General features: G+C 32.6%; 1 protein-coding gene across 1 annotated transcript; it reads right to left on the reverse strand.

The window, feature by feature from the left end:
* Positions 1-357: 357 nt before the first annotated feature.
* On the reverse strand, positions 358-10,463 carry LOC130665921 (uncharacterized). The gene is made up of 2 exons (XM_057466552.1): positions 10,065-10,463; positions 358-2,388 (listed from the first exon to the last, which is right to left on the reverse strand). Exon 2 carries the CDS (start codon positions 2,371-2,373, stop codon positions 358-360), a length of 2,016 nt encoding a protein of 671 aa, XP_057322535.1. The 5' UTR covers positions 2,374-2,388; positions 10,065-10,463.
* Positions 10,464-11,048: the final 585 nt, after the last annotated feature.

Below are 11,048 nucleotides of genomic sequence, written 5' to 3' on the forward strand. Positions count from 1 at the left end.
TTTTTGTTATAATTTACTGACAAAAATTTTTTTGGTATCCATTTATTTATTTATTTATTATTATTTCTTTTATCTTTATTCTTACTAAAAGTTTAGTTTTGTAAATTAGAAACTTTCTTAGTATTAAATGTAATTAATTCCTTTTATTCAAAAAAAAAAATATTTGTAATTGTAATTTTAATATAATATTCATTGATTGTTTAGTTTGTAAGTAAGGTTATTATTATATGTATTTACTTAATAAAAAAAAATAAAAAGAAATTCCTTTTTTTTTTTTTTTTTTTTTAAAAAACTTTCACTATATATATTTTTTTTTCTTTATTATTTAAACCTTTTCTTATTATTAGTTATTTCATTTTATGGGAATATTGTTATTTCCGACATAGATCGTGTGTCGTTAGGTTCAATTTTGTTCTTTTTATTTTCATCGATAGTAGGTAAGTCAACCTTCTGCGTTATTTTTTCTAGTTTTTCTTCTTGTTTTCCATTGTCGATAAGTACTTGTAGTTTTGTGTGGTCTGTTTTCTCGTCCGTAGTTTTGGCGCTGTGTGCGTAGTTTCTATGTAGTAGGAAGTTTGTCAATGAGTCCCAAATGGCGCCGAGCAACCATAGACTCCAACCGAAAGCTGAGTGCAGAGCCAAAGCGTGCATTACTGTGTCAATTATAAATTTGAATGCTTTGCCTGTTATCCAGATTCCTAATAATGTAGTGCTGAATGATCCTATTATGTTGAAAAAATTATATACTTTTCCCCATGTATTTTGTAATTTCTCCATTATTTCACTTGTGTCTATAAGTTTACTTAATGATATTCCTTGGGAATTTATTTCTTGCCCTATAGCTCCTCTTGCTATTGTATTTAAAATTGCTGGTTTTTCTATAGGAAACATCATATTTTCTCTCAATCTGTCCAAGTCGTCGTCAGAGTATATTCCTCCTGTTGCTAAGTTTGCTGGGCTGGTGTACTTCCAGGACATCTTTGTTTTCGTCGCTATTTCCTCTGGCGCCGTTGCTGGTGATATTTGGGGAAGTAGTTGGTACCAGGCGTTGTTTATATTGTAAAGCGGGGGTATCAGTGAGTTGCAGTCAATCTGGTTTCCGGTTTTAACTAAAACATGTGTTTTAGGTAGCATGAAGTATTCCTGTTCTCCTCTAATTACTGGTAATTCTTGAAAACATTCCGTTGTTTCCCTATTCTTTACTTCTATTGGTACACACTTAGCTAGTCGTATTACTTCACCCACCAAGTGTGCGATGTATCCTGGTTGTTTCATGAAATGGAACGCGAATTCTGCTGGATTCACAGAGGCTAGTGCTAAGGTATTATGTAATATCAGTTTTTCTAGTTCGCATTGTTGCTGCATTACGTCATTATATAAAGCTGTTATTTCTTTTCTGAGGTGATGTTCCAGATAAACTATTTTCGTGTTAACGTATGCAAATATATCCATGTTTTCTGTTGACAGAGTCGTTCTACGCAGAAAGAAGTGTTTGTCCTCGCTGTCTACTATAAATAATTTGGGGTGTTCTGTTTTTATTATCTTGTAACCGCAAACCGGAATGAAACCTTTCACTGATAGTGCGAAAGTGATTTGATTTGCTGTTACTGAGTATATTTCTTGACCGAATTTAGGTATTGAGATGTCTTTTATTTTCTCTGCAGGTCCTTCGTAGAGTACTTTGAACCTATTAAATTTGCACTGGTCAGTTTCTAGTAGGTTCCAGTAAGTGTTTCCGCTCTCTGTGTCCATGCAGCTACCCGTTGAGTATGCGCATTTTACTCCTGACCTCAACAATACTTCGTTCTTTTGTAAGTTTACTGGTGCGAGGTAGTCTTGGATTGTAATTGAAATTCGTCCGTGGACTACAACATTTGTCCATGAACCGTAATGATCGGCAAATTTACCCGCCTCACAGTTTCCTTTAAGGTCCACGTTCCCAGCCAAAGTTATTGGTTGAGTTGTTGTGCTATTTAAGAAGATGTCTTTTATGGTTGTTTCGTAAGTTCGGTACGTCTTAGTTTCTAGGATTCCTTTACAGGCTTCTCGAGATATTTCCTGTACGTATTCCATGTGTCCGTTGGCTACTGTTGATACGTGGCTCCAGTGCCCGCAGTTATATATGGCTCGGTTCAATATTATTTTGCATTGAATTACCTGTATATGTGACATTTCTACTAGTTGGAGTAATTGTATTTTCGTGTCGGTTTTTGCTGGTTGTGATATTGGGATGTCGCAATCTTTAATGTTCAATAATGACAGCGTGGTGATGTTCATAGCTGGAGCTCCGCAGTCATATGCAATAAAACCATTCGCTGGTAACGCAGAGATGATTAGTTGTCCCATGATTAAGAAATATATTGCGCTGTCCATTTTTCCGTTATTTATCTGTAATAGTGTGATACGTTTTTCTTGGAAAATCTTTCTTTGTATATTACGTTTATAGGTTAATAATAAAAAAAAATATAGTTATTATAGTGAATCTTCGTAAAAAAAAATAATATTTTAATGCGCAATTTTTGCTCTATCGCAATGGAAAATTTTTCTTTTTCCTGGCTTATATTCTATTTCTATGTCGTTTTTGTCTGGCAGTACGTCTGTCACTTTGTAAGGACCTAAATAACTGTCATCAAATTTACCGTCTTTCTGATTTTTAATTAAATAAATATTTTGACCTATTTTAAACTTTACGGGATTTATTTTCTTATCGTATCGTACCTTGGATTTTAATTTTGAATTTTCTAAATTTTCTCTTGCTTCTTTTCTTGATTCTAACAATCGAATTGCAAGTTCTTTAACGTAATCCGCGTAGGTAGGGATATCATCTAAATATGAAAATTCTGATGGTAATCGCGCTTCTTTACCAAAAACTAATCGATATGGTGTAAATTTCGTACCTTCGTGTACACTTGTATTATAGGCAAAAGTTGCATGAGGCAACCATTTATCCCAATCATCATGACTTGTAAAATGTTTAATATAGTCGATTAGAACTTGATGGCTTCTTTCCAGAGAACCATTTGATTGAGGATGAAAAGCTGTTGTTTTTATTTGTTTCATTTTAAAAGTTTTAGCTACCCAACCCATTACTTTACCTATAAATGCTTGACCTTGGTCTGTCAAAATTACTTTTGGGCAACCATGTTTTAATATGAAATTTTCAACTAGTGCTATTGCGATATCTTTTGCTGTCATAGTTATTAAAGGTATTGCGAAACAATATTTTGGAAGGTCATCTTGCATCGTTAAAATGTATGAGTTACCGTTAGCTGATGTTTTATTCGGAACCACTATATCTAATGCTACTTTATCCCAAATTTCTGCGGATGTATCAGTAATTACCATTGGTTGTTTTGTTTTAATTCTTACTAATTTCTTTTTCTGACAACTGATACATTTTCTAACAAAATCTTCAACATTTTTTTTAATATTATCCCAAAAATATCTTTGTCTAATTCTATTGTAAGTTTTAGTGACACCTTTATGACCTGCCATTGGGGTCTCATGATTTTCTGCCATTATTTTTTGTCTCTCTTCTACTGGAGGTATTATTATTTGATCTCTACAAATGATTATTTTAATATCTGTCCCTTTAAATGTTTTAGCTATAATACTTTTAATTTTTGACCATACAGTTTTGGATAAATTACTTCGTCCCTGAGAAACACTAATTGAGTTTAATTTTGATTTTTTCATATATAATTTAAAATTTTTAAAAGCTGTACAATAATCTTTTTCGGTAGCCACATCTGTGCTATTATTTTGAATAACTAACCCAAGTACCTTTTTTTTTGATGTTCCCATTTTGATTACTTGAGCTACTTTATAATCAGCAAATGGACTCAAATTTAAATATCCTGACAATAATAAATGTTTTCCTATTTCGCTTGTAACAGGACCGTCTGTATTAAAAAAACATAAATAACTATTTTTTTGCATTTCTAAGTTGTCTCTAGTCTCTATTATATTATCGTTACTAAAGTCGTTCGACATTACTGAAACTACGGATGAATCATCGTCAAAATCTATTTCTTCGTTAGATAAATTGTCGTTCGCTATTATTATCGCATCGTTGTTTGAATTGTTTTGGTTTCCGTCTGAATTTAGTTGTCAAATTTTGTCGTGTGTCTACGTCATTATCAGATGAATTTATTTCTTCGAGTTCGTCAAAATTTTGGTCGTTAAATGAATGTGTTTGTTCTATTTGTTCAAAATTTTGGTCGTCAACTGAATTTATCTGTTGAGCGGAATTTAGGTCGTTGAATGAATTTATTCGTTCAGGCGATTTTGAATTATGATCAATAGGTGAATTTAGTGTAGGATTTGGTGATTCTTTACGCGAGATAGTTTGTTGTGAATTTACTGGGCTTAGATTTTCGTTTATTGTTGACAATCTATTATTATCCCGTTTACTATTTAAATTTTGTTGACGTTTAATTGCTTTTAAAGTAACCATTATGTCTGGCAATTTGGGTTGTGAATTTTTACTAATTGACTTTCTCGTTTTATTTGTAAAGTTATTCGCAAGATGTTGTATTTTATTTGGAATCTGTTTTTGTGAATGTGTGTGTTCGTCGTAATCTGTACAACATGGACATGTTTTGATTTTACGTTTTCTAGTTGATCTACGTAGTTCTAGTGTAATTTTATTAGTATGTGTTTGTTCAGTATCAGTACCATGAGGTCTGTTTTTGTCTGTATTATTTAAATTTGGGTTTGTTTTAGTAGTATTTGTTTGTGTCTTTACTGTATTTTTATTGACTATTTTTTTGTGTGTTAATGTGTTGTTTTCGGTAGTTGTTGTTTCGTTGGGTGATTCTATTATCATGGGTTCTGTTGTGAAAGAATTTCCTATTATTTCGTTAGTCGACATATTTATTTTATTTTCTGGTCTATTATGAATTAACGCAGAGACGTCCATAATTCTTGGGTGGTCGCCTCCTTCGTCAGAAGACCATGGGATTGCACCTCCCATGTCTTTATTATTTACGGATTTGGGTTTAATAGGAGTTCTAGGAGTGATAGGGATTGTCTCAATTGGTGATTCAGTACTAATGTCATTTGAATGTTCGGAATATATTTTTGAATCAGTCATTTCTGTTTCGTCAGTGTTTGATTCGTCGTCTGAAGTTTCTGGAGTTATTATTTTGACAATTTTTTTGCTTTGTCTATTTACTTTTCTACGTGTACGTATTGCTGGAGAAGGTGTAAATTCTGCCATCTTGGTCGTTCTTTTAATTTGAGAAGGAATAGGTTTATTTGTATCAATTTTTGTATTTCTCTTATCTGTTTGTACATTTAAGTCTGAGTGTGTGGATGTATTTTGTGTTTGTACGTTTGGTGATAATGATAATGGAGTATTTGTGTTTTTGTAACTTTTAGGTGTCTGTGGATTTAGAGATTGAGGTGATGGTGTTAAATTACGTGAATTTTTACGTTTTGGAGAATTTATATAAGACAACCCGAAATCAGTTAAATAAGAATCGTCACTTAAACACGAAGGGTTATATTTCATGAGTTTTTTTCTCAGAGCTACCGCATCATAAATGTCTCCTGATGACGATGATACGTCAGAGTAATCAGGGAGATTTATCGATTTATTTGAATCTGGATTTGATAAAACTTTTGAATTTAATTTAGAATCTTTATTTATTTTCGTTTTCTCGTTAGATTTATTTATAGAATTTGAATTTTCATTAGAGTTTAACTTGCTTTTATTTTGATTATTTTTATTTATTAAATTGGATTTTAGTTCTTGAGGATTATTTGTATTTGTTTAATTATTTTTATTTTTACTGTAATCAACTTCGCTTAGTGATTCAGTACTCGAAAATTTTTCATATGGATTATATCGTCTGAGCTCGGATCTTTTCGTTTTTAAATTTTTATTTTTACCGATATATCCGTTTTTATTATTTTTACCTAACCGTTGGTTGATAGGGTGATCAGTCCTATTGCCATCGCTAGTGGGTTTGACGACTGGGTTTGTATGCCCAACCGCTTGAGTTTTTGACTCAAGAATTTTTCGTTTTTCGACCGAATCTTTTAGATCGACCGCTTGAGTATTTTGCTCAAGAATTTTTCGTTTTTCGACCGAATCTTTTAGATCGACCGCTTGAGTATTTTGCTCAAGAATTTTTCGTTTTTCGACTGAATCTTTTAGATCGACCGCTTGAGTATTTTGCTCAAGAATTTTTCGTTTTTCGACCGAATCCTTTAGATCGACCGCTTGAGTATTTTGCTCAAGAATTTGAATTTTCGAATTAATTTTTCTAACTCTGTCGACTGAGTTAGTTGTAATTTTATTTTTATCGCAAATTATTTTATCATTTGTAGTATTTTCCTCTGAACTTAATTTATTTTTATTATAATTTTTATTATTATTTTTCAATTTTAATTTTTCATTCGAGCTGCTTGACTCTGAATTTTTATGATATTTAGTTTTCTTTTTAATAATTTTACCATCATCTGAAGGATCTGAAGTCCTTAATCTAGCGATTCCTGGTTTACCGGGTCGCCATTTAATATTAATAGGATACGTTTCACGGTTTTCGATTATCGGATTGCGCGATGAAGCGTCCGCGTTTGTATTTATTTTTCCCGCCTTATATAACACAGTGTACTCGAATTCTTTAAGCCGTTCTCTCCATCTTAGTACACGCGATGTTGGGTCATTCATATTATTTACCCAAAATAGCGGTCTGTGACCGGTGACAAGAGTGAACTCTCTGCCATAGAGATACGGTCTAAAGGTTTTCATACCGAATAAAGCTGCAACCATTTCTTTTTCTGTGGTTGAGTAATTTTTTTCATGTTTGTTAAGTACACGAGAAGCTGTTGCTACAATTGTGTCTTCGCCAATTTTACCCTGTGAGAGGATTGCTCCAACTGCGTAGTTAGATGCATCGGTCGTTAATATAAATGGTTTCGAAAAATCTGGATACTGCAATATCGGAGCTGTAAATAGTTTATCCCGCAAGGTTTCAAAAGCTACCTGATGTTCAGGCGTCCATGTAAATCTTGCGTTTTTACTTGTAAGATCAGATAGGCACTTAGAGATTTTTGCGAAATCCTTAATAAATCGCCGATAATAACCAGCAAGTCCGAGAAATTCTCTCACTTGAGTCGTACTTCCGGGTGTTTTAAAACAGTTAATTGCTTTTATTTTATCCGGATCAGGCTTGACACCGTCGGCAGATATAAGATGGCCCAAATAGATTACTTCTTTTTTTAAGAATTCGCATTTATCGGCTTGTAGAGTTAAATTCGCACTTCGCAAACGTTCGGCTAATTTATTGAATTTAGTGTTGTGTTCTTCTAGAGAACGTGCGTAAATAACGATATCGTCTAAGTAAACAAAGAGATCAGCTCCTTGCAACCCGCGCAAGACTAAATCCATTAACCTTTGGAATGTTGCTGGAGCATTTTTAAGTCCAAATGGCATTCTATTAAATTGATAATGACCATGAGGAGTTGTAAATGCTGTTTTGTGTTTATCTTTAGAATCTACTTTCAACTGATGAAAACCGGATTTTAAATCAAATACTGAAAAATAAATCGCACCACCTAATTGATCAAGAATATCATTTATCAACGGTAGTGGATATGCATCTTTAACAGTTTTATCATTTAATTTGCGATAATCAATTACTAGACGCCATCTTTTATTGCCTTTAGAGTCAGCCTTTTTGGGTACTATCTATAAAGGAGAATTATACGGTGAGGTCGAAGTTTCAATTATATCTATTAACATTAATTCCGTTATCTGTTTTTCTATTTCGTCTTTCTGTGCAGGAGGGTGTCTGTATTGTCGAGTATTTACAGGAACGTCATCGGTAGTAGGTATAGTATGGGTTGCTGTCTCTGTCGCGCGCAGTGGTTCTCCCGGAATGTAGAACAGGTCAGCGTATTTCTCTACAAGAGAAACTATTGCTTTACGCTCTTCCTCATTCAAATGTTCTAAACGCAAAAGTTTTAACACCTTATCAACACGATTTTCCCCGGCCGTGGTACTTTTATCGTATTTGTCTGTGTCATCTTGCGTCAAGCTAGTATCCTCGTCTTCACTTGTCCCGAAAGGGTACAGAGGAATCACGGGTACTTTTACTTTAACATCTTTACCGAGAGTATTAATCGCGTACAAATGAGCGATACCGTTATTATTACTTACTAAAGCTTCGCCTGCGTAAATACCGTTTTCAAATTCAATACGGGGTGTATAACCCTCTTCTAGTTTACTATTTACTCGCACAAACATTGCTGTTTTTGTACGAGCTTTTAAAACGAAATATTCTCCTTCTGTTAATGACATTTGTAAATTATTTAAGCGTTGAAATGTTACCGTATTATCTACTAAATTTATTATTCCGCCATGTTCTCGTAAAAATTCCATGCCGAGTATGCCCGTATAATCTAAAGGAAATTCAGCTGGTATTACGTGGAAATAAGTATTTTTATTGAAAATTTCTATTTTTATTCTACCTAAAGTGATAGCTTCAGAGACACCATTTAATTTATAACAATAAGATTCATCAATTAATTTTTTATATTTTACTTCTCCATATTTAATCAAATTTAAATTACAGCCGGTGTCTACTAAAATTTTTCCATAACTAGATAATATATCTTTAGATCTAAGCATAATCGACGTGGGTTTATAGTCAGTTGCTATAACACCTACGGAATAAGTTTTTGATGGTAATCTTAGTTTGGGTGTGATATCTGGCGCTGCGCTGCTACGTTTCCCATCGACGCGCCTGTACGAGGAAACGTTTTGTCGTTTCCCGTATTCGTATTCTGATTTGAATTTAACCCGTCGCGTTTTCCTTCGTTGTAAATTTTTCTACGGCAATTATTAACTGAATGACCATCCATATTGCAATAGCTACACTTTAAATTATTTTTATTTGGATCTGGTCTTAGTTCCGTTTTATTTTTATACATTAAGGCTCTAAATTCATCAACATTATGGTTATTTCTTTTACAAAATTTACAGAATTTAATGATTTGTTCTATTGAATGATTTGTATTTTGATATTTATTTTGCTTTTCTGCGTAATTTTGAGTGTTATTATAAGAATTCTGACGATAATTATTTCTATTACTATTGTCCCGAGTATTTCGAGGGTCAAGTTTGTTATCTGAAGGAATATGATAATAATCTTTACTTTCTTTTTTAGCTTGGGAATCATATACTTTGAAAAAGTTGTCAACATTTTTCATTTGTTGTAGTTGTCTTTCTACTTTTTCGGCAGATTTTGTCGCAGATTCGAGGTCTGGATATCTATCCTCTTGTAAGAAAATAGCAAATTACGGGTGTAAACCTGACATAAACGATCGAATTGCGGTTTCTCTAGCTAGCGTAGCTTTTTCTATTTTATTTTCCTTGTCGGTATATTCGATTTCTGATAATGTACTTTGTAAGTGTTGACTTACTCTGTAATTAAAGTCTATGACACGTTCGTTTGGGTTTTGTCGGAAATTGTCAAATTCTTTCATCCACAATGAAACTTCTTTACTATGTCGAAAATGTAAGTTTAAGAATGAAATGAAATCGTCAATGTTTGTCGGGTCTAAACTGCTAACCCTTTTTAAAGGTTCGCCTTTACATTTGGTCTGTAATAATTTAACTAGAAATTCTTCGTCAATTTCGTCTTTAAAAAGTTTTTTAGCGTTTTTGCATGCTTAAGTGAATGATTCTATCGGGTAACCGTCTTTTGTACCGTCAAAGTCTGGAATAGTTTTCAAAAAATCTTTATAATCTATTTTATTTCCTGTGATCAAATTTTTTGTGAAGTTAAGGTTTTGAGGCGTTTGATGTGAAGCACCTACGGGTGGATTTTTCGAAATGTGATTTTATTTGATGTGCAATGGCTGCTTGACAATTATCTTCAAATTTATTTTTCATTTATTGTTTTTCTGCTATTAATTGTTCGATTTGTGCTTTTAATGCTGTTATTTCGTTCTGGGTCTCCATAAGGGAGGTTTCCATTTTTTCGATACTCATTTTTATATATATATTTAAAAGACAGAGGAAAAAAAATTCAACAATATAATTGACTTACTATTTAATTGAATATACAGGTATAAGCTGCTAGTGCGCTGGTGATCGTAATCGCTGCTGTCGTTGTTATCGCTGCCGTTGATCTCTCTGCTAGTGCTGTCGTAGTTTTCGTTGATGTTAATAATGACGATATGCCCAATCGCCGTAAAAAAATTTTCAATTTCTTGATGATTGAATGATGCTCGTAGAAAATATTTTCAATGTATATATTCGATGCTGTTATTATATATTTATGATCTCTTGATGTTTCTTGATTTTTATTTTGTTTTTTTTTAAACTCTCACTTTTATTTTGTTAAAAATTTATTAAATTTACTTCAGCTTTATTATTTATTTTTTTATTAAATTCTTGATATTAGTTTTTGATTTTTATTTAATTTTTGTTAACTACTTTTGTTTAAACTCCGCGATTTAATTTTGAATTTTAATTTAAATTTTCACAATTTAATTCTCGTATTAAAAAAAAATTTTCGAAATTTTTACTTCAAAAATATGTGTGTTTAAAAAATTTCTGTTTTTAAATTTACTCACTGTGGTGAAAAATTTTCTGAGTTACGGAAAAAAAATTTTCCGGATTTTTGAATTCTTCATTTGAAAATCACCAGGCTACTTCGAGGATGTTCGAGTCCGTCGCTGCCACCAATTTTAATTATATATAGTTGTTACGTCCTGGAGTCGTGTCGGCTTGTAAGTTGCCGGCGCGAATTGTTTGAATTGGACGTGACTGTAGATCTTCGGATACGGGGTAGTTCTCGAAAGCTCGAAATAACTTGGTCGTGATTTAAAGAATAAATATGTTTGATTTATTCATATAAAATGGAATAGTCGAAGAATTTGGATGAATATACACTTGGGTTTACAATTATTATGTGACAAATAACTTCGTGTCAAAAGAATAATATAATTAAATTAAACCGGGAGTTTACTTGCGTGTTATAAACCGCACTACTAATATTTCTGGTTGATGTGAGAGTACGAGTGTGAGC

Source organism: Microplitis mediator, chromosome 3 (assembly GCF_029852145.1).
Source record: "Microplitis mediator isolate UGA2020A chromosome 3, iyMicMedi2.1, whole genome shotgun sequence".
Lineage (NCBI taxonomy): Eukaryota > Metazoa > Arthropoda > Insecta > Hymenoptera > Braconidae > Microplitis > Microplitis mediator.

What these genes read in the sequence shown, in the direction of transcription:
- LOC130665921 (XM_057466552.1), bottom strand. Translation starts at nt 2,373, where the DNA reads ATGGACAGCGCAATATATTTCTTAATCATGGGACAACTAATCATCTCT.